Source organism: Vigna umbellata, chromosome 10 (assembly GCF_029865625.1).
Source record: "Vigna umbellata cultivar VRB3 chromosome 10, Vumbellata_1.0, whole genome shotgun sequence".
NCBI lineage: Eukaryota > Viridiplantae > Streptophyta > Magnoliopsida > Fabales > Fabaceae > Vigna > Vigna umbellata.
The window spans coordinates 9,630,573-9,654,414 of record NC_142174.1 but is presented as its reverse complement, the minus strand read 5'-3'; the positions used below and the strand labels follow the sequence as shown (position 1 = coordinate 9,654,414).

The window sequence follows — 23,842 nt, the reverse complement described above, 5'->3', positions numbered from 1 at the left end:
TGAACATCATTTTATGTTTGAAGTCAAAACTATGATAACTAAGAACCTTTAATGGATTCATCAACCAGCCCAGGAGAAAGTGACCACTGCCAGGAGCCAAGATTTAGATATACACGAGCAAGGAGAGGAATACTGGGATTCAAACCGCTTGTGAAGCTTGATGGATTAACTGGTTGAATGTTGGGTGCACTTGAAAGTTCCATAGATAAATTCTAGGTCACAGAATGCACGCAATTAGTGGAAAATATTTAATTTCAGATAAGCTCCCACTATACAATAGAATGACATAATACCTGAAGCCTAATAAATGCTTCTCTGCGCTTTGAATCCTCTCCAAGAGACCACTGGTACTTCAAGTATGCCAGCATTACTTGAGGATGGCCATGGTATTGTACATTTTCGGGAGACTTTTCAGGGTCATACTGATAGAATGAACAATAACTTGAGTTGGGCACACAATAATAAGGAGTAACATATAGCAAACTACATAGATCTGATATATAGCACAAACCTGAAGAAGCTTAACTAAAGTAGATTTTGCCTGGCTAATCCGCCCACTTTTTCTGCAAAGAGAAGCAAATTTGAGCCAGGTTTCAACATCTTCCACAGGAGGCAGCACAAGTGCTCTAACAACCAAAAGTGCCTGCCAAACCTGCCACCAAACACAATAAAGTTAGAGTAAGAAAAACCAATCCTAGTTATGCAAAATGCTAATTCCAAGGATACACTTAAGCTGAGATTGCAAGAGCTCATCACGAACTCCGGTTATGAGACTTAAACTGAATATTCAATATCAAAGTCGAAAGTTTTAAATCACAAAAAATAGCCACAGTATCACAATGGACCTTTGTATAGCTGCCCTTCAAACTCCAGAATTTCTGTAACATCTTGTTTCATATTTAATTCACTATAATGGTTTATTCCTGCAGAAAATCTTCAAAAATTGAATTGTTTTATAAATGAAATATCCATTTCAAAGCTTAATCCTCACTTAAAATCCATGGCATGGCACAGATCAACTGTAAGGGGTTGCAACATTTGTTCTTTCTGGAAAAGCCCAGCAGAGTCAAAAAGACCATCAAAGTCATAGGGACTTTGCGGCAAGTTCCAAGCTTATATCAGTTTTAGCAACCTTTTAGCTGCCAAATGCCCTAGCCTTTTTTCATAACAACTTGTTTCTCATTATCTTTCATCTATCCCTTGCCAAGCCCACCTCGGTTTTGTTATGCTTTCTATTTATTACTGACTTATTGTCCAAGCAATGACTTTGGACAACATATTGTTGGAAGTCGTACATCGATTAGAGATAAGGCCGATTTAGAGTATATGTGGGTGCAAATCTCACTTTACAAATCAATTTTATAGGGCTGAGTTAGTCTTAAAGTTCACTTCTTAACATAGTATCTAGAGTCAAGTTCTTTTAGAAAAAAATTATCGTTAAAATTATCGTTGGCTTTGCCACTGCCCTGGCTGCCGATGTCAGTGGCGGCGCCGTCTACCGCCACTGTCGCGAGAGTTCCAATTTCGACCGGCAACCACACGGTTTTGATCCTCTCAACTAGGCAACCGCCTTGCCTTCAAGGACGCCTTCATCAAAGCTCCAACGTGCTCTCACTTGCTTCTTGAAGTTAAGGATCTGCTTCCTTTTCTGCTATGTGTGGTGAGGCATCCGATCTCCTCCTACAGCGATTCAAATCACTGAGGTCGCCTCTTTCTTCTCTTTCAGGATTTGTGCTTAGTGCCTTGATTGGAGAATCTTTGATTTTTAGGGTTTTTCTATGTCATCTTCTATGTCGTCTTCGAAAATCATTAATAATTTGGTACATACGATTTGTCACAAGCTTACGTGGACCCCTTTCACTAAGTCGTTATGGGACCGAGAATTGATTATATTTGTCACAAGCTTGGTATATACGATTTGTATGCACCAACTTGAGGGGAAGTGTTAGATATATTAGATTATTAGATATCTTAGATAGATATCTTATCTTTATCTTTAGTTAATTTGTTATTATTCTTTATTTGTATTTTGAGTTTAGTCCATATTTCTTCTATGATAAATATAGTATCTTATGTGTATATTCAAAACAAAGGAGATTAATTCCACACATAGTTTTCACTATATTCAACATGGTATCATAGTCATTGTTAGAGCCTATCCTAGTGAGATTTGTTAGGCATATTGTTCCACGCGTTATTAGGCCGTATCCCACACACGAGATGTATATACCTAAGCGTGAGAAGGGTGTGTTGGAAGTCACACATCAACTAAAAACAAAACCAATTTAAAATATATATGTGGTTGCAAACCTCACCTTAAAGTCGGTTTTGTGGGGTTGAGTTAAACATAAAGAATGATAAAACTAATAATTTTTTAGTACTTTTTAGTTTTAAGCACTTATTTTGCATGTGATCTAAATCAATTGCATTTATTGATTAACTAGTCTTAGCACATAATTGAACATCCATGGTAAAGAATATTAATTAAAACCATTGCACATAAATGGTTTGTTATCGTGTATTAATTGAATTGAACAAAGCCATTGTAGTGCCAAGCATGTGAATTTGATAGTTCTGATCAAAAGCTAACAAAAATCTAAGAATCAAAGTACTATAGCTTAAAAATAATTGTCTATTAAAAATATTGTCTCAATCTTCTCTGCCACTTGTTGAACTGAAAATTAGTATGTATGTCCTATTTCAAAATAGTTTGTTTTTGCTCGCACCTCTTTCTGCACCATTACATTAAATCAGTTGATATAGGCGATCATACCAATCAAGACAACTATTGACAGGGTGAGATAAAGCCAGTGAAACAGTAATGATTAGGGCTTTCCGTAGACTCAATGTTAATGGCCAGGGCACAAAAGTTCCAGTTGTTGTTTTAAGAAATAATGAAATAAAATGTATGCATCCAGTTAAAACACTCTTATAACAATCCTCCAAAATTTAATTCATAAAATAATCATAATGTTTATTCATACGTATACATCTTAAGTAGGAATAATCAATCTACCTCTACATTGCTTTTGGCTCCTTGTATACGCTGAGTCCACATATTGCGAATGAGAGCCCGCCGCTCATCTGATACTCGGTCTCCAACAGGAAGTGTACGGTAATCAATGACCTGGAAGAAGAGAAGGTCTTCTCAATTTATATTCATGACAATAACATTGAGTAAAGGAAAGGAACTAAAAGTAATATTAGAGGTTAACCTCTTCTAGTTCTGATAGTTGTTGGACGCGAACCATATTGCTGTAGGCACGCTCATAACTCTCCAAAACCTGCAAATAAAAAAAAAAAAATTATATAACAGATTTCTCTGAAAGGAAATGAGCTTACAGTAATGACTATGTATGTTGATGTTTCAATCCATGACATTCTGATGCACCACTTTTAAATCAACTGGTCTACTTGAATACACACTTGGGGCTACACATTGAGGACCTTTTTAGTTTTCTTCTCATGTTTTCTTTTAAAAGCATTTTTAAAATAATTCCATGAAACTCAATAATCATTTTTCATAAAAAAAATTCAAAATAACTTTTGGGGTTTGTTTCCAAAACAAGTGGTTTAGAACCCAAAACACAGAAACACTTAAAGATTTTTCCCATCCTGTTCTATTGTTTTGTGGTCTTGGCTCAAAGGTGTAGGTCATGTAGAGTGGTGCTGCATGTGGTGAAGCATGATCTAGGTGTATTCTCGAATATTGACTTACACTCTAACTCACCTCACTACCTTGGCATAAACTGAGAAGTATCCAAGATTTATGAGCTCTAAGTAAACCATATCACTATTTGACGTGGAACTAACACACCACTCTTGAAGCTGCAATTAAGAAAGCTCCAAAGAGGCCAGAACTAAGGTGGATTTTCGACATGCCTAAGGCCTTTTCTCTTTGTTTTTTAAAAAGTAAACAAGTGTTTAAAATAGAAATGAAGCACGCCCAAAAAATACAAGAATATAGCAATATGAAATAAAATGTGCTTAGAGAAAGCCATGCAGAAAAAGTCATCAATAAATGTTTTTTATTAAAGATTTCACATCGACTAATGATACAAATAAATTATTGTATATAAGCACGTACAAACCTTGCCTAGATGGACCCAAAAAACATCTTGCCTAGATGGACCCAAAAAACATGTTATCCGCTATCTGATATCAAAGTTTATCCTAACAAGATTTGTTGGGCCTAACATGTTATCCAGATCACCCACAAATATCCAATCTCTTGCTCTAGATGTTCAATCCTTAGCGTGAGAAAGTATGTTGGAGATTTTATGCAAACCAATTTTGAGAGATTGAGTTACACCTAAAAATCCACTGGCTATGAATTTCAATGAAATTAGACATATTTATAGGCATACAAGACATCATTATTAAAAAAAATGAGAAAAATTAGTAAATGATTTCACCTTAAAGGCAAATCATTGCATAAGGTTTACGTACCTTAAAAACAAGGGTCACCTCATCCCACACTCTTAAGTTGTTAACAGAAGGCTCAAAAAGGGCTTTTTAATTTTATGAATATTTCTAAATCAATATCAAATGCAAGGCCAGTTATAGAGTGAAAGTTGCCAAATTGCATAGTGTTTTTCAGATGCCGCTAGAGTGTTGTGGGTCACAGAATCATGAACCCTAATGTTCTACCCTTAACGATGATTTGTGAGGGTATTATAGGGTTTTTAGTTGTTTGTAATTTACAATGTTATGTTATAATTAGCCCGCTAATGATGAACAAAGCATGCATTCTTCTTGAACACATTTTCTCCTTTGATTTCCAGTTAGCCCCCTCTGCAGTGATTCCTGAAAATGTTTTCTCTGCTTCTCAGTGAGCCTCTTATCTATGACCACCTTCCTTCACCAACCCAAGTTTTTCGGAGTGCATATGAGATTTCTTTTTCTTAATCTTTATCTTCATTTTTTTTCTTCATCTTTTTCTTATTCTTTTTGTTTCCATTTCTTTTTATTATTTTGGTTTCTGTTTTCTTTCTAAATATTTGTTATTATTTTTTTATTTACTGATGATCTTGATTTCTGGACTTTTTTTTACTCAATATTTGATCATGACTTATATCAGTTATTATTTAATTACGATTTTTGTTTCTGGTTATTTGAATTGAAATAGTATAAGCTGGCAATTTAGGCTTTATATTTGTTTTTCCTTGACTTTATACTCTATATTTGTTCAAGTACTGAGTTTTTACTGTTAATGATATGTAAAAGAATGAGTTTTCTTTTCCATTTTTCCTCATATACATACTTATATAATTATTTAATATTTAATATATATACATATTAGTTGTTATAGAAACCCTAAAAAAACAGTTATCAAAAGCAATCCACGTTATTAATTGTTATAGACAATTTTGGTCCAACTTATTTTTTCCAATCTGCAATTTTGGTCACCTCATTTTAAAATAAATATTTTGTCTCAAATTTTCAAATTTAGCAACTTTAGTCCAACCATCCAATGAAGACATTAAAGTATTAAGATATTAATGACTTTCATGTTACACGCTCTATCATACAATATTTGTTTATTTCGAAGAATAACAGTTAGAGTGTACCAAGTGTAAATTGGCATTACTATCTCACATATCAGTCTTAATTTGAACAACTGGACTAAAATCTCTGATTTTAGAAATTGGAAGACTAAATGTCACTTTTAATAAAGTACGACACCAAAATGTCAACATTAAATGCACTCTCAAGGTGTGGTTACATTATAGTAAGCATATGAAGATGAAGAACAAATATTGGTACAGCATGCCGTAAAACATCCTTATCTCATTTCCTAAAACACCGTACTATCACATTGCATAGATTAAACTTCTTGTTATCCAATGATAATGAACCATATGACTAAGCGATGATGCCAAATACAATGAAACAACAACAAAAAATCAAATATCAATGCTTAGAATAAAAAATCAGTAAAAAAAGTTTATAAAGGAAACTCACCAGAGCAGCCAGCTCAGTTGCCAGACATTTTCTAGCTCTTTCTACATACTCGCGTGCTTCATCATACTGCCATCAGATTGGATTCACGAGAATTAAAACTAGAAACATTAAAACCTGGTTGATATTCCAAACATTAAAATACCTTTCCTCTTCGAACCAATAAAACGGCTCTAAAGAAAGTACCGCTACTACTCCCATCACTACTGGAAGCAGTATTCCCCAAACCTCTAAGTTTTGTTTCATCACCATCATCTAACCGAGATACATATTCTGCCATTTGATCCCATTCTCCCATGTTCCAAGCAGCACTTGCAGCCTAAAGAGTGTTAACAATTAGCACGAGCAGGGGAAAATATCAATCACATGTGAAAGGGATATAACCAACCATTGATGCCATTTCAAGACGAGCAGCTGGCTCAGCTGGGGTCCAAAATTCTTTACATAGGATATTCAACTCATCCCATTGAGCCAATGCAGCAAGGCATCTCATTTTACCTGAAAAGCAAGTTCCAAGATCAATCACTTCCAAAGAAAGAAAAAAAAAACCCTAAAAAGTTGAAACTCCAAACTGGTAATATAGTACTAGGATATTTCAAACTTAAAAGAACAGAAATATTCTTTAATTAAGTAGCTACTGTAATATGAATATAATGGAAACAGAACAAGAGAATGCAAGACAAGATGACATCCAAGTTAAAATCAAGGTAAAGTCATCAGTACAGACCTAAAGTGGCATCCAAGACAAGATGCGGACTTGTTGCTTGAGAAGCCTTTGCAGTATAAGCCTTGAGGGCATCATCCCATCGCTGCAGTTTCTCATACCTAATAGAAATCTACTATCAGTCTCTACCTTCCCAAAGATAGAAACTAAAATTCTATAAGAAAAAGAAGGGATGCTGAACTCAGAAATTAAATGTAATAAATTACCAAGACTCCTTAAGTTGGAAATCTAGATGCTGTTGGGCATAGGTGAGTATTCCAACTGCAGCCTACAGAAAGCAAATGTTTTATTGAAATGCAGAGATACCATATAACAAAGTTAAAACTACCAAAGCAGCAGCAAAAATGATAAACTTGCTAAAAAAATATATTCATTTCTTTCAACTGAACCTCGTGTTGGTGTAATTGATTGTTTATATGAATAAGAGCTTCAACTACAGCAACTGGGTTAGCATCCATCTTCTTGGAACGTGCTCCTTCAAATTCCATTTCTTTGTAGTGTAAGGCTTTTGCAAATGCACGACACTATGTGCCATAGCAAAGCAACAACACGTGAAAGGTATAAGGCAAAGTCAAAGAAATAATCCAACATAACAGTAAAGAAGTTGTTTAAAAGAGCAGCATGCATTGAACAAAGGCATGCATGAATGAAGAAATACACACATGCTCCCTAAAACACAAAAGAAAAACGAAAAGATAAGGACCTTCTCAGCAAGAGCACCAAGAAGGCGTATGTCAATAGGAAGAGGTTTCTCATCATGCTCCATGAACTCAGCCTGCAATTTCAGTCAATGAAAACAAGAGAAGAAATTAAAGAATAGCAAAATGTCATAATTTCATCCATCTTCATGCATTTTTAAAATCAATAAAAAAAGATGTATCAAATAATCAATAAACTTTAGGAAGCATATATAAATGAGATGTAAAAGCCCATATTCACGGACTGAATATACACACTGAGATGAGAAGTCATACCAAATTAAGAAGTGTAGCCAAAATTTCTGGAGGAATATTTGGAGATGAAAATGCCATCTCTAGATTACGAACTAGCTGTTTCTGGCTAGTCTCATTCAGTTGTGCCCAACAACTGACAAATCCAGCTGCAAACAACTCTCGCCCAACAAAAGGCTGTAAAATTCAGAGACGGGGAAATCAGAAGCAAAATACTAATGCCAAAATGAAAATGTCAGTAGAGAATGAAACCTGCAATTGTGCAAGCCTGGCACAGGTTCGCAAGGCTGGAGAAGGAGACTCCTTTAGAAGTTGAATACTAAAATGCCTCATCCATTCAGCCCAATCTTCCTTGGTACTTCGCTGAGAAGCCTCTCCAGCTGTCCGTAATCGACCATCATTCACCTGCATGGATGTTTTGTGAGTGTGACTCCAACTCTATATGTCAGTTAGGCATCAGTTGTTAGTGTAAATGCTTTAGTTACAGTTACAACTTCCTTGTAACTTAACTAAATTATAAAAAGAGATCTCTCTGAACATAATGGTGTGCAATCAATATATTCAATTCATAATATAGGATCTCTTCCTTCTCCCAACAGTTTTCAAGCCACCAGCAGAAAAAATGAAAACCAGAGAGCTGAGCCTCTTCAGAACTGTAAATCTGTAAATCTCATCTCCAGATTCCATTTACTTGAAACCTAAAAAATTTTATTGATACTAATTACATTCTCATCATCTCTATATGCAATAACCAAAACCTTTAAAAAAGGAAATAAAAATATGCTGTAATAAATAGGTAGACTTTCAATATTTTTTTTCCAATTACTATGAAAATGTTGATCTGATCTGGAACCTTTATATTTGTTTGTTCTATAGGTCCCTGGAACCTTTATATCACTCAGCTTTCCTTTTATTTCTCAGTTTATCTGTCTTACAACTACTTTGTTAATTTTCATTGTAACTGATTGTTTCTTTATCCTGTTTACTGTTCTTTTTTTAAGCGCCTAACCTTATTTTGAGCATTTTACATACCATCTCTTCCTCTCATTTTATGTCACGCTCATCAATATTTGTTCCAACAAAGATTTAGAAAAAGGATTAGCAGATTGTGTATGTCTTTCTAAGTATGGCAATATATAAATCAAGCACTCACATAATTAATCTTTGGTGGTTTAGGGTTTTGGAGACCTTTTTTAATTTTTGCATGTTCAGCACCAACATGAGATGCAATAAAGCAACTTTTAGAATTAAAAGGATGCAGAACCAAATATGAAGCTTTTTGCCTTTGAAAAAAATCAATAAAAGTACAACCATCGATTGAAGATGTGTACACTAAAATTCACACACACACACACACACATCTAAATTGCAATTATGACAATGAATTGAAGTGATGAAAATTTTATCTACAATAAGCTTTGAAAATCATAGTTTTATATTTCCTTATAAACAAATCTTAGCTAATTTTCAAAACAAATAAAATCGCAATCTAGTAGAAGAGATATTCTTGCATGGCTGCATTCTATTGTTGAATTAATTTTCAAAACTACAAAATGTCAATTATTATTTAGTGTTGAGCAGACCACCTCATGCTATCCTATCATGCAATGAACAGGGGATTAGCATTTCAACATTCAAACTTTCCTTGGTAAGTTTAACACTGGCACTTAAGTCACTTAAAGCATGCTCAATAATCAATAGCCTTTGAAAATAGACTTTAAGTCTAACTATCTCACAAAATTGACTTATAAGGTGAGATTTGCATCAATTTATATACTATAATTTAAACATATTTCTAATCAATATGAGATCTACGACTCATCCTCCCAAGCCGAGGATTGGACATCTCAAAAATGAGATAAATATTCATGGGTAGTCAAATAGTAAGTGACATGATAAACCTAACAAACCCTATTAGGATAGACTCAAAAATCTTCTCTAAAAGCGAAACTTCCAATCTAAATCAACCTTAAAAGGTCAACATGTAAGATAAAGTTTACACTCACTTATATAATACAATATGGTTGTCTCTAGGTAATGTGAGATATCCACCTATAGCTATATTTCCTAGAGATCTAAAAACAAAAACTTAACACACAAGATGGTACCTGGTGGCCTCTGAGTTTATGAGAGTCAGATCCATCTTCATAAGGATCAATCTCCACATCATCTAAAGGATCACTAATGACCTCAACAGGAAGCCTTCTATTCAGTCTTTGTGAAGCTGTGATCCCAAGAATCAGTGGCTCCCGTTGCAGTAAACGTCCTTCAATTTCCTCAAATTCCTTGTGCTGCAATATTATGTTACCTTACCTTAGACATTTGTGATACAAAAAATACTTAATCTTACACAAACTTCAAAAGAAGGAAACGAAAAAATAAAGATGGAAAAACTTAAGACCCGCAAGCGATATTTCTGTAGAAGTTTGTGAATTGATGGAATAAAAATTGTGAAATCCTCGCCAAGTGCATAGGCCAAACAACAAAGTGCATCAACAGCATCCTTTCGGAGCTCATCATTTTTCCTGTAATACATAAGTTCAATAAATAGAGATCAGCAGATTACGCAGGAAGAATATAAAAGATTGTAATAGAATTGAAATGAGCAAATCAAATTATTCAAGAACTATAATAGTCTTCTACTTGTTTTAATGGCAAGTATCAATTACAATAAGAAGAAAACCAAGAAATGACAGCTTTTATCAACCAAGATTATAAGCAGGTGTTAAAAAATAAAATCGAGGAAGAAACAAGAAGGGAATGATATCAAAACTGGATAAAATAAGCTGTCAACCCTAAGAGATTGCATGACTAATTTGGGATTCCCAAATGACGTTGAATCTCCAAGAACAGCAACCTGAATTTATAACCAAAGAAACCTATTTTTGGTTAAAATATAAATTCATGATTCATCCAGGATAAGATAGACCAGAACAAAACCCCTAAATCGTCAATTCATTTAGGCATTGTCCATCACTTGATTAAAATACTAATATTGAATAGTAATGATTTAATGGATTTACAAACATTTGTTTCACAGTTCCCTATGTTTTGACTTACATCTGTCAATAATCACTTATCACTTGCAGAAACAAATAATCAAATAAACTTTCATAACAAGAATGAATGGCTGGGGCAACAACCTGATAACTACTAATATATTTTGAAATTTCAGAATTTGCACTCACCCGTCCAAAACTAACTTCAAGTGATGCACAAGAGAGGATATATGACCAGTAACCTGATGACCAAATAATAGACTTGAACAATCACAAACCAAACAAGGAAAATAAAAACATTGAATTATCTAGTATAACTGTATATTTTAAAAAATTGAGGGTGAATAGAAGCAAGCACAAAACTAACCTGCACACGAGGAATCAAGCTTGTCAATGTTTTAATTGCAGCACGTCTTATGGCCACTGAGGCATCCACTTTAAACAGTCGTATTAGAGCTGGGAGAAGCAGATGCATATGTTCATCCAAAGTACCTATACAACCAAAAACAAAAGTGTTATGGTTTGCCATTCCCAACCATAACAATTACTTGTGTCACAATTTCCATTATGCACAGCAAATTAATATGATATGTATAAAACCTGTTTCAAATAGTAGTGGCAACCGCAATTTTCGTTCCACTAAATTCCAGGTCTATTTCAAACAATTGCCCTTCACATGCACCCATAGCAGACAATAATGTACTATAACAATGGAGCAAGGAAGAGCAGCCAAGCATTTTACACGATTCAAAAAAGTGGAGTAGTTTCCAATTGGGGCCATCCTGGCTTTTCATGCACCATTGCAACACTACCATGATATAGACTTCAAAAATCCATTACAACCCTGTAAACAGAACTATTTAGGGGTTTGAGGGGTAAAATTTTAGTTTCTTCCCTATTTTTGAAGCATGTTAGCTTCAGAAACATAAGAGGATTTCAAAACACTTCCTTCAGCATCAAAAAACATCAACCTTTGTTTTGAGCTCGGATCCGTCACACCTTGCAGGATGAAGTTTTTTTCCCTGTTCACATTCTGCAAATTTTCATCTTCCGTTCTTTTTTCTATTAATTTCACCAGCATATTTCACTTTTAGTTTATTATTATGTTCTTATTCATCCTAGATCGATCATGATTGTGTGTAATTTAATAACTTAATACTCAACAGGAATTGCTTTAATTTTGGGTCTTTTGTTTTTCAGTATTTAAATGTGCAGTATAATAATTTTGTTAATTTTTAGCATTTAAAACAGTGATCATCCCACTATAGCATTTTCAGAGATGGCTGCTATGACCTGCTATCTGAGATCAATAAATGTTCACGCACCATTCTGTCCATAATCGAAACCAAAATACTGAATAGTCATATGCTGGAATTAACACGACCTTAGTTTACGAAGTTGATTACATTAAACGGAAGCACAAAAAGGGTAAGCTGGAAATGAAAACAAGTTGAGGGAGTCTTGTAATTGATCAATTGCATAAAGACAAACTAGAGCTACACTCTCTTGGACACACTATTACTGACTAAGATTTAATGGAAATCACTAATTTATGGCTCTCACATTTTATGCAATAAATCTAATTTTAAGCGTCAAATAAAGAAAGATTTTAAATTTTCAAAAAAATTTAACTAATAGTAAAGAGTGTGTTTGGAGGAGTATTTTTTGAGTACGGCTCTTGAGTAAAAATACACTCAATATTCTACAGGAAAGGTTACTTACCACCAAACACTTCTAGAGTGTGAAGGAGATCAAGAACATAAGTGTAGTCATTGCAGCGTTCTGCATCACTAAGGACCTGAATACAACCTGGCAAAATAACTGGAAGATATGTTCTAAATTCATCATTGAGAGCCAGACAAAGCTGTTCAACCAGGTGAAGAACCTGCAACAACAAATAATAATCATAGACCACAAAAATATATCCCTTGATTGTTTTAACTAAACCAGGGAACAAACAACACTAACTGGATAGCCAAGAGGAGGACGAGAAGCTGCTGGAACAGTGAATGCTGTCCAAAACTCAGATATTAGAGATAGCAAATCTTGCAAATATTTCCGAATGTGCTGCACAACCACACATCATACTTGAGCTTGTCAACAAAGTAGAATAATAATCATAAAAAATTGGATATTTTAAAGACAATAAAATCTACCTGGCGCACAATAGACACCAGAGTTCCAAGCTTCCAGGTTATAAAGTCCTTTAAACTGTCTTCACATGTGCGAACAGTATGAAAAAGATCAGGCAAAACCTACAAGGAGGGGGCAAAAGCAAAGAAAAAAAAATGGATACAAATTCAAATGCAATAAATCAATGTATCAAGTCAGATATAAAATAAAACTTAAGAATAAGAATAAGAGCTAACCTTTGGCAAGTACGGAACGCAGCCAAGTCCCATCGACTGACCTCAAACAAAAACAAAAACATTTTGGAAATGAATATCAGTAATATATGGAACTGACGTGTTATTCAACAATATCCAGCTAATGAAACAGAAAGCATAATATTGTTTAGTTGTGAAAGGCCCAAAGTGATACACAAGAAATCTTAAACATGCAATCACTGCTATGAAAGTGCATTCTGGTGTAGTGAAAATGTCTATTTGCTTGTGATCTAAGATGGCTCTTTAGAAAGTAATGCAAAAGGGTTGATGAGCTCTCCATTATCTGACACTTAGATTAAAAATTAAAATCACGAGAAATTTTACTAACTAGTGAGAACTCAGAAAAATAATATCTTCGCTATTGTATCAAACATTTGTTCAAGTTTTCATCAAACACAAAGAAGGTTCAAGCTTCAGCCTGCTCAATTTTCAGGTCCACAACCACCTCTAGTAACTCCACCAAAATATGTGAATTGTTATGAAGTACAGGAGCAGAGGGATAAACTACCAAGAACAGACATGACACCCTTTCTTCTCTTTTCCCCTTCTTAAAATCCATTAAGAAACCAGAGAGTACAAGTCAGGAGGATCATAAATACTTCTTAAACAATGCAATACAAAAAACAAAGAGGGAAGAAAGAAAAAGAAAGAAAGCATTATATGCATCTTTTGTGCTGCATACCTTGAATATGAACATAAGGGAACCAATAACCTTTAGGTGATAACTAGCAAGTGATGGATCTCTCAATATACGCATTAGAGAATTAATCGCAACCTTAAATCACAAAAAAGAAGTCATAAATATTGAAACAACTGGGAAAAATCAGAACAATATTAACAATAATGTACATAAGCTACCGTGGAGTAGTAATCATCCGAAGAAGCAAAAGAAGGCCAAAGGTCCATGGGAAATTCGTCCATAGACTGAATCTGTTGACTTGAATCGCTGGTAGGGCGGGTAACGTCGCCATGAGGTCCTGGCAAGGTTTTCTGATTTCGTTTATGCAAATGAGGATCCAGAGCACCCATAATGCCGAGAACCTGGCAAAACCCAAGTACAATTTAATTAAGTAAAAATGCCTATATCAAAACGAATTCTCTACTTTAATTCTAATTCCTATGATACCTTCAATACTTCTCGTCTGGTGGACCATACTAGCTCACCATTCAGTAATTTTAAGAGTAACCCCAGTAACTGTGGATACTCATTATATGGAGTTATAACATACCTGTCAAAACAAAAATAGATATAAGCAACATTAATACAGAAAAAATTGAGTATATTACTCAGACTTATTCTTCATATGAATATGAACTAAACTCATATAATACATAAACTCATATATATATATATATATATATATATATATATATAATATATATATATATATATATATCTTGAATCCAGAAATTTGCACAGCTACTACCTTTTTTACAGTTTTAACATATTATTAGTGGAAAAATTCATAAAAAAGTCATAATGATACACAAAAACACAAGTGGATATTTTTATATATTAACAAAAATATGCACATACCCTGTGCTTTGCACAACTTGACCAAGTGTAGCAACAGCCACCTCGCGTTTGGCGACAGCAGCTCCATCTAATAAAGCTTCAACGATTAAAGGCATAAGTTCTGGAATGTATTGCCTCATTGCAAAACCACCCTAAACAACCAAAATCCAAATAAGTTTGTTAACAACAAATATGAAAGACAAGCAAGTCAAAAGAGGGAAATTTACTGACCACCCTCGCAAGATCCCCCACAGTTACAAGGACTCCACTAATAGTTCCAGTATTGGAATTAACATCAATAAGTCTGGCCACGAGTGCCTGATATAATCAGAAAATCACTACGATGCAAAATGTAATAAAACAGGAATGTATCTTTAACACCATAATTAATTAAACCTTATGAATTGGAGCAATGTATGGAAGTATTAGCCGCTCACAATTCCTTATCAAACAGCCAATTAATTTTGCACTTTCTTCTTTGCATTTGCTATCTGCACTGCTGACATAACAAGAGAATAAAATCGACATCTAATAGAAAATCTCTTCATCCTTCCAATCAATGAACTGCAAAACAATGAATCTTTCCATATATGTCCTTTAGCTTAGCTACCAATAAAGTAAATACTTCAACATTACCTCTGCTCTAAGTATGTTAACAACTGTATAAGATGGCGACGAAGAGCTGGAAGAACATAAGCTGGATTTTTCTCTGACAACCTACCAGCCACAGATATTGCATACTCTCTAACATCAAAATCCTGTAGAATTAGATACTTCAACATCAACATAAAGCAAAATAATGGAGCGCCAACAACTAACTACTGGAAAATAAGATCGTACTTAAGTATACCAGGCCATATGATAATATCATAACCACAGCTATACAAGCGAAAAGGAGCCATAATATTGAAGTTGTGCATACTTTTTTCAAGTAATGAATACCACCATTTGGTTCATAAGCCAAGTATGTGGAAATTGTGAACAGGGGTCTCCTAATGTGTGCCCATGGGTACAAGATGAGAAGATAAAAATAGAAAATTCTTATTCAAAAAAAAAATATATTTACTACCCAAAAATTAAAAAAATTAAAAAATTAAAAGAAAAAACATTCAATGTTTGTGCCTTTTAGAGATTTAAACCATTTAAGAGTATATATTTTCTTTCATAGCATGTTTCTCCCCATAGGCACACATTACAAAAAACTTATTATTATTTAAAAAGTGAAGGAAACATAAAGTTTCAGCATCAAACACAACAAGAGGGCCACTAAAAGCTGTGTGCCAACTTATTCATCATGCACCATTTCTGAAGTAAAAAAACAGATGTGTTATCCCCAAAATATCCAATTACCACCCTTGAAGAAAAATTCAAGGCAACTGCCCATACACAAATCAGCCAATAGAGCCTACTGAAGATTAAACAATACAAAATATAAATCTAAAGGAAAAATAGCATCATCCCAATACAAGGTATGTTAGTTCTAATACCTCATCATTTAAAGCAGCAAATACTGCATTCAGGTTATCAGCCTGGGCCAAATACTCATCAAAACCTCTATCCCCATGGAGAGAAGTAAAGATAGAGTGTCGAACAGTAACATCAGCATCTGCAACAGCAGAAATAAGAAGCTTCTCCACAAGCTTCAGAAAGTCAAAACCAGTTAGCAACAAGCATATCATATATCATCACAAGAAAAAAAGGACTAAACAAAATAACAATAATCCTATCCCACTAGGTGAGGCCAGTCACATGGATCACACATCGTCATTGGACTCCATCAAAGTACATATTTTCAGGAATATTTTTCTATACGAGATCCCTTTTTAGTGATTTCCTCTAAATTCATTTCGTGCTCCCTTTATTTCTTTTCACAGGATTAAAAACCATTTAATCTACTCTCCTCCCCAGTGCCTCATGTGGCCTTCTTACATGTGTCGAAACTACCTTGACCAATTTTCTAACATCTCATCCATGATAGGTGTCAGATAAATGTCTCTTCATATCCAATCATTTCGTAATATTTAATGCTAATAAAAGAACAAAAAGCATAAAAAAATGCAACACACCTACAAAGCAACATTAACCGTATTTTGAAAAAATTACCAAACCAATTCTAGAAACCCATGATTTCCTTAACAACCTTTACAAAGCTAATTAATAAGTACTTTGGTGGCACACAACTATTTTGAAAAAATATTGGCAGATAAATCTGCACGCCGCTATATTTTTTGGATGTTCAAATGAATCCATTGGTTTTAAAATTTTCAAAAAAGGTCCCTGCCATATAGGAGATGTTGAAACTGTAAACCAGATGAATTGGATTTAAAACCCATATAGTAAAAAAAAAACTGATTAGGTCACTGAATTCATCTTACAATTAGAAAATATCATGATGCTCAAATACTAGAACAGTTAGAACCCCACTACAAATTTTAAAGAATATTGCCGAGGATTATGCTGGGCATCCAATTACAACAATTTTAAATATAGGAACATATCTGAACATCCCCAAAAATTAAGAGAACTAAGCTGGGGGAATTCATTTCTTTCCAACAGCACCTCATACATAGGGGGAGAAATATATATTCGCTAACTCCTAACAAATTTTGAATAAAAACCTATTCCACAATTCAACATTTAGAAAATGGATTTGCAAATCTAATTATGAAATTGCACCATGCACCAATAACTTCTTTAGATTACAAACCAACTGCTCTTAACACAAATCCTAGCAAAATATTATCCATATAACCTATTGAAAATCTCCCATCGATTATAGATAAAACTAATTTAGAATATTATGTGTGTGTAGATATAAACCTCACTTTATAAGTCGGTTTTATAGGATTGAGTTAGACTTAAAATCCCCTCCTTAATATGACTCTCGTTAGAGAAAGAAATTGTAATAGGTTTAAGCAGGTCTACCAAAGGAGAGTCAAGAGGTATGCAGGGAATAATAACATCTATATAATAAGAGGAATGGAAACTGGCAGATATCACTGTTATTTACTAAACAAGGAACACCGATAAACAATAAAAGCAAATTAAGGGGGTGTCACACTTTTCTAGTGGGTACATGGGAGCGTATCCATCTTTGTAATCTACCGTAATCCAGTGCTATACATACTCATATTATGACAGGGTTTGAACTTAGGGTTCAATAATTCTTCTACTCTTTGTCTAACTTCAGAACCAGTAGCATCAAATTGTATTCCCTCTCGGATTATTTTAAGATTAATATCTTCAAAGAAACCAATCCTAATAGAGAACTAACTTTATCAGCATATCTTACATGACCTAATAACTCAACATTGGGCTCAACCGATATGAAATACACAGCTTAGTGGAAATAATACTCTGGTTTTTACGTTGCTTGACTTTCCTTCATTTTCTTGGTCATTCTTTTTACGAACTTGCTAACCTTTAAAAGTAACAAAGAAAAACTGTCTCAACTTCTGACTTCTTTCTGCTAGCTTAAATAGGTTCACAGTTCAGCATAAACTATATAATATGACAATCCAATTTCACAAGCAAAAACCCTATCAAAGTTAGAAATCTAATGACCAAAACCAAGTAAAGAACACCAATTAAAAAAGCTTCTCCCAGAAAATAAAACCTTAAAGAACGGGTAGTAATATTTCTTAAAAATGAAACTGAACAAAAGATATAAGATGTGTGAAATCACAAAACCTCCTCAACAAGGCGCCTGCGCTTCCCCCCTGAACGAGTCAGCCTGCTAGAACCAAAATGTGTGCATGCTATAGCAGAGAAAGAACTGGCAATTAATCTGCAACAACATAGAGCTGCATCTTTTCGTGTAGCCCCATCCTCATCATCCAAATAGACAACAACTGATTCTCTAGCAAACTCAAGTAGCTCATGGCCCTATTATGTCAACAGAATAAAATGAAATTAAACCTCTAGTAATTCCCAACTTGTAAATAAAAAATAAACAAAAATAAATTTTTTTAACAAATATGAATGTCAATAAAGAAAATAAGCATTCAAAACCTTAAAGTTAAAATGAGCAAGAGTTTGCAAAGCAAGTTGTATAAGAGCAGAGCCATTAAGCTCTGAGACTTGCTGAGGTGTATTTACTATTGTCCCTCTGCCCATACTTTGTGAAGACTTCCCCGGATGATAATGGGATTTAGAAAGAACCATAGATATGCTGTCTAGTAACCGGTCTTGAATGGTTGGCAGCAGAGACGGAATGCTGCATAAAAAATAAAACAATGATAAATATGCCTTTCAAAATCAATCACAATAAAGGTTATAGACTTTGCTCTAAGCCAACACTATACCTGGTACTTATTTGCTCCAGGGCTTCCACAAGCACCATAGAAAGGCCAGTAGAAAACATTATATCCAAAAGTCCTCGTACATGAGGTTCCATTGCTGAGCCCATTGCTTTAGCAATACTTCCAACACAAGCCAGGGCCTCAAGTGAAGGTTTGATCCTACGTGGAGCAATCTACATGAACAAAATGACCAAACTGTCAATTCAGATCCTTAATAGGACGAAATAACCAAGCACTTCTCTAAATAAGAAATGCAATGCACAAAAACAAAATTATGGCACAAAACTAGCATCCAATAACAGTGACTGAAACATACCGCCTCACGTAAGTGAGTAGTTATTGTCGGCAAATAATGGATGAGTTCCCCATCCAGTGCCCCGGCCATCTCTCCGAGTGCAATGAACCCACTATCACGATCTTGTGGTGCTTTCAAGACAGAAAGAATATGATCCATGCATATCTGCAAGGAATTTCATCTCCATGGGCACTCAAACAAATAAATTTTGAACTTCCTCAATAGTCTTCATTTTCCAAGTCATCTCAGACTAAGAAAGCATAATAAAGTAATAGAGCAGCATTCACATACAGTTAAGTAGTTGGTGACGAAACGATCCCGTAGAAAATGTGCAATGCGAGGCAACAATGAAGTTATGCTCAGGCGAACAAGGCGATCCCTGTGCTCAAGGTATCTAAGAACAATTTCAGCAACTTCACGGTATCTCGACATCATAAATTCACCAGTATTCCTGCACAGCCATAATTAGAGATATATGAATGATAGCACACCACGGTAAGAGATTTCTTACTATAAAGAATAGAAAACATTCAGGGACCAGGGTAGTTAATTTTTTTACAGTCGTCATAACAGCAAGGATGGTTATGATTTGAGAAATGATTGGTTAAGCTGTCAGTTAGTTTAGAAAATTTTAACCACTATGTGATAGTGTTTCAGTGGCTAATAGAGTATTGACTGAAAATTGTAGAGAAAAGTTAAGGAGAACAAGGACTCTCAAATTTCCTAAGTGTTGAGTTCCCTTTTGTACACTTCCTGGTTTTCTTCTGTCTTGGACCTGTGATATCTCTGTTATTTAGATCTTGAAAACAGAATAAAATCAATAAAGTTCCTATTTATTTTTCTATTCTACTTCATCTAAATATTATCCAATTCTCTAACAAAATAGTGTGAAAAGATTAATAACTAGTATCTGCAACAAATTTCATAATTCAAGTATATAAAAAAAAGGATAAATTTATTACAGTAAACCAACTCTTGATTTTACTGCATTCTTATATAAATTAACTATTTACAAATTTGCAATATATGGTTGATAACACTATCTCCATCATCGGCTATGTCAAGAAGACACATTACACTTGGTTGATGACTATACGTACTAAATCAAAGAGTAAATTCAATCACAGTTGATGGATGATAACAAATTCACAGGAGTTCTTTAAGCTTTCATCAAGAGAAATCGGGTAATTGAAAGAACAGAGGTGGATTTTAATACTTCAAATAGGATCAAAAATCAAATAGTTCCAACAATAGTCCTGTATAGTCAGTAAAACTGATATTAAGATCCCATTTCATGTTTAGCATACATTACAACATAATTTTTTCTTGTCTAAATCACGATTTCGTGAAGGACAAAACATTTGGTGCCACACATGTTGCCTAGCGATGGTAACAGTCACCAATAGCACATTATAGTGAAACAACAAGATTAAAAATCCAAACCGCATATCTGTTTTCAGTAGAGGCTATTGCAGCTCCAATTGTGTCCAAAAAGCAGAACTAGTGCAATGAGTTTCAAAAAGACATGGTGACCTCTTCTAACAACATTGTTTGGGGTGGAGATTGTGATCTTTTCGGAAACCCCTTTTTTCCTACCAAAACACACATGCACTCCACATACACAAGCATATAATAAACTAATGATCACAAAAAGGAAAACAGACACTGTTTATGTAGAATTCTAGATTGAAAATATCAAAAAAAAAATCTGCATATCAACAATGCGTATGTTGAAAATTCTATTAACCTCAAAAGCTCTCCAACAGCAAGAAGTGAACCATGTATGCTGTGCACAGGTGCATTTTTACCCAACCCATCTTGCGTTGCTTCAAACATTCGATAGTACCTATCATCAAAAAGAAAATGAAGGATTCCTCTCTAGTAAAGCATATTGTGCAATAAATCATATAATCAACATGCATAATGAAGGATGAAAGCGATATAAATCAGATTTCCGGAAACACAACAGCATACTTATGCTAATCAAAACCTCACAGAAAGCCCTGGCCTGCTTGATCCCTCAATATCAACAGCATAACCATCAATGTGGATTCAAATGACCAAAGATATACCCTTTTCTGTAGTTACTCACAGGCCAATTATATTAAACTTTTATTGATTACTGGCCCAGCCCATACTTTTTATTAACAGCATGGAGAACACGCAACAAAGTAAAAAGCTCAATGACTTAATGACAAATTTGGTGCAATTTATTACAGCAGAACCAAGCATTATCTGGGGCAGCAAACAGAAGAACTCCTTGTTTGAAATAACAAACAACTTTGACATTGTTAGTTGAATGAAATTGCATTTTATCATTATCACGAAGAAATAAATTATCACAAAATGGCTGCCATAATCAATAATTCGTGGTTACGATGAGAACATCAGCTTTCAAAGTATATTCATTGATTGAGTCTACTGACTATAGCTGGCAAGCTGTTGAATAATATTACATGTATACAATCAACCTTTAATTTGATTTTTCAAACTTTTAAGTGAAAGAGTTTATTTGAAATTCATCTAGTCTAAGTACATCAACCGTCACCAGAGGCTAGCGGCAAAAAAACATTACTACCGCCTACCAGCTTCGTATTTACTATAGCTTTACATGTTACACATCCTAACAAGTTAAGAACTAACCACTGCACACGCCATCGTGTCTCGCGCTTCTCAATAACACGAAGGCAAGCTCGTAATGCCTCCACGGCCCGCTCACGAACTGGCAACGCTTGATCTCTCAGAGCAACCCAGATAGCATCGACAAACTCTGGCACATGGACATTGAACACAGTGGAAGCATTTTCTGCCATTTCCTGCATGACCAAAATCAAAAGACGGTACGTATTCTTAGGAAAAGAGCGGTTCTAAAGTTGTGATGGCATTAAGACACACTCGAAATTCATTGAAAGAATTTGAGAATAAATAAATTCCAAAATGATGAAAACAGGCAGGATAAAACTCACCCGTTACAAGATGAAACTCAAGAATCAAAACATCGAGCAATTCTCATCAAAATAAGAACAATAGTAATGGCACTTACTTTCAAGATTAAGACAGCAGCAAATCGACGATACTCCACTCTATTCCCTCGAAGCCAATCCAAGGCAATTTTAACCTGAAAAGGAAGGGCAAAGGAAAAATAAAAATCAGCAGAGTGTAGTGAAGTTGAAGAGAAAAGAAAAAAGATGCAGAGCAAGAACCTGGCGTTCGACTTCATCTGCGGTCATGGCCCCGCCAGCCCTAGCAAGATGACCAAGAACCCTACTAGCAAGAACCAAGATTTCAGGATCACGCTTTGTATCGAAGACAATTCGCATGTAGCTGGAAAATCTGGAGACCTTGGAAGCATTCTCCCCAAGCGCCACATCTATCAACTCGTCAATAGCTCTCAGCGCTCCCAGATTCTCTGCCACGTCGCTGCTATCCAAAAGGCAGGATATCCTATCATACAACTGATCCATAAATCGAGAAAATGCTTCGCCGCTAATGTCACGAGCTTCTTCCTCCACATGCTTCTTTAGTGCAAGAGAAGCACCCTCCTGAGAAAGGGAGTGAAGTAAAGTGATCCATATGATACGAATTGAATTGACGTATAAAGAATGAAAGAAAGAAAGAGAGAGTGGCACTGTGTGATTACCTTGGGAGTGCCGCGAGTGCATAAATCAGCAAGAATACGGTTGAGAGCATCGCCGGGTCCCGGTCCGGCGGAGGGCGGGCCTGTGTAACGGTGGGACTGAGACGCCGTTGCCATTTATTCGGGTAAAAGCTGAGCCCTAAATTAGTGAGAGAGTGTAGAAGTATTAATGAGAAGGAAGAAGAGTGAGAGAATATTTCAGAATGGGAGGGAAGGGTAGTCTAGAGTCCGACATCGTTGCATCGCCTGCCACTCAGACAAACCTACTTCTCAAGTGAGGGATTCAGTATAAAATAAGGAGGTCGTCAGGTGGACTACCTCTGGGTATCACACCCTCGAATGTAATTCACACCCACCAACAACTTTACTATATATATTTCTCATTTCTAGTTTTATTTTTATCTCATTTTTAATACCAACGACAACTGTTATATTATTATATGTTAATCATTATTAAGAACTTGTATATCCTAATTGTATTGGTATCACAAAAATATATAAAAAAATACTAAAGTATTTTTTAGAGAAAATCAAATAAAATAAAGTTGTCAAAATAAGAAATTAGGGTTAATTTAGATATATAAATGTAAAAATACAATATTAATATAAGTCTTTCTAAAAAGTAATATAATCATATATTCAAAAGGTATTTTTCAAAACAGCATCGTATATGTTTTTAATACCATGACCACGATTTACAAAACATATATTTTTTATACTTAAATTTAAAAAATCGCATAAGTTTAATCTAATATTAAATGTAAATTCACTATAAATTCATCCACATTACAAATATTAAAACCACAAAAAATAGTAACATGGATATTTTTGTGTATTTTCAATGTAAATAAAATTTTGAATTCATTATTCTACCTTAATAAAAAAAACTTAATAAGTTATTTGTAACCCTATAACTTAACAAGTCAACAATTATCAAATTTTACTATTATATTTATATTTATAACTTTTTTATATTTTAATTTACAGGTAGTGTGATGTTTAAATGATTGTTAAAACAAATGACCATTCTCCAAGCCTATGTGTGTGTATTTTTATTATGCTCAAATTAATA

General features: G+C 34.5%; 1 protein-coding gene across 1 annotated transcript in view; it reads right to left on the bottom strand.

Moving 5' to 3' along the window:
• The window catches only part of LOC124820130 (serine/threonine-protein kinase TOR), a 29,594-nt gene extending 6,487 nt beyond the window's left edge, over nucleotides 1-23,107 (bottom strand). Inside the window, exons 1-40 of the mRNA XM_088099971.1 lie at nucleotides 22,774-23,107; nucleotides 22,337-22,675; nucleotides 22,177-22,251; nucleotides 21,777-21,949; nucleotides 20,881-20,979; nucleotides 19,425-19,584; nucleotides 19,155-19,298; nucleotides 18,842-19,011; nucleotides 18,549-18,753; nucleotides 18,228-18,422; nucleotides 16,025-16,177; nucleotides 15,174-15,295; nucleotides 14,934-15,033; nucleotides 14,769-14,855; nucleotides 14,559-14,689; nucleotides 14,148-14,250; nucleotides 13,880-14,062; nucleotides 13,704-13,796; nucleotides 13,004-13,039; nucleotides 12,791-12,889; nucleotides 12,603-12,701; nucleotides 12,357-12,519; nucleotides 11,002-11,126; nucleotides 10,824-10,876; nucleotides 10,037-10,160; nucleotides 9,744-9,926; nucleotides 7,888-8,040; nucleotides 7,660-7,812; nucleotides 7,389-7,460; nucleotides 7,075-7,209; nucleotides 6,892-6,953; nucleotides 6,689-6,786; nucleotides 6,350-6,459; nucleotides 6,107-6,280; nucleotides 5,965-6,030; nucleotides 3,216-3,284; nucleotides 3,017-3,127; nucleotides 512-652; nucleotides 294-422; nucleotides 47-212 (exon numbers count right to left, since the gene is read on the bottom strand). Coding sequence (XP_087956097.1) covers nucleotides 47-212; nucleotides 294-422; nucleotides 512-652; nucleotides 3,017-3,127; nucleotides 3,216-3,284; nucleotides 5,965-6,030; nucleotides 6,107-6,280; nucleotides 6,350-6,459; nucleotides 6,689-6,786; nucleotides 6,892-6,953; nucleotides 7,075-7,209; nucleotides 7,389-7,460; nucleotides 7,660-7,812; nucleotides 7,888-8,040; nucleotides 9,744-9,926; nucleotides 10,037-10,160; nucleotides 10,824-10,876; nucleotides 11,002-11,126; nucleotides 12,357-12,519; nucleotides 12,603-12,701; nucleotides 12,791-12,889; nucleotides 13,004-13,039; nucleotides 13,704-13,796; nucleotides 13,880-14,062; nucleotides 14,148-14,250; nucleotides 14,559-14,689; nucleotides 14,769-14,855; nucleotides 14,934-15,033; nucleotides 15,174-15,295; nucleotides 16,025-16,177; nucleotides 18,228-18,422; nucleotides 18,549-18,753; nucleotides 18,842-19,011; nucleotides 19,155-19,298; nucleotides 19,425-19,584; nucleotides 20,881-20,979; nucleotides 21,777-21,949; nucleotides 22,177-22,251; nucleotides 22,337-22,675; nucleotides 22,774-22,887 — 5,167 coding nt within the window. The 5' untranslated portion in view covers nucleotides 22,888-23,107. The remainder of the gene's footprint in view (nucleotides 1-46; nucleotides 213-293; nucleotides 423-511; nucleotides 653-3,016; nucleotides 3,128-3,215; nucleotides 3,285-5,964; nucleotides 6,031-6,106; nucleotides 6,281-6,349; nucleotides 6,460-6,688; nucleotides 6,787-6,891; nucleotides 6,954-7,074; nucleotides 7,210-7,388; nucleotides 7,461-7,659; nucleotides 7,813-7,887; nucleotides 8,041-9,743; nucleotides 9,927-10,036; nucleotides 10,161-10,823; nucleotides 10,877-11,001; nucleotides 11,127-12,356; nucleotides 12,520-12,602; nucleotides 12,702-12,790; nucleotides 12,890-13,003; nucleotides 13,040-13,703; nucleotides 13,797-13,879; nucleotides 14,063-14,147; nucleotides 14,251-14,558; nucleotides 14,690-14,768; nucleotides 14,856-14,933; nucleotides 15,034-15,173; nucleotides 15,296-16,024; nucleotides 16,178-18,227; nucleotides 18,423-18,548; nucleotides 18,754-18,841; nucleotides 19,012-19,154; nucleotides 19,299-19,424; nucleotides 19,585-20,880; nucleotides 20,980-21,776; nucleotides 21,950-22,176; nucleotides 22,252-22,336; nucleotides 22,676-22,773) is intronic.
• Between the last annotated feature and the right edge of the window lie 735 nt (nucleotides 23,108-23,842).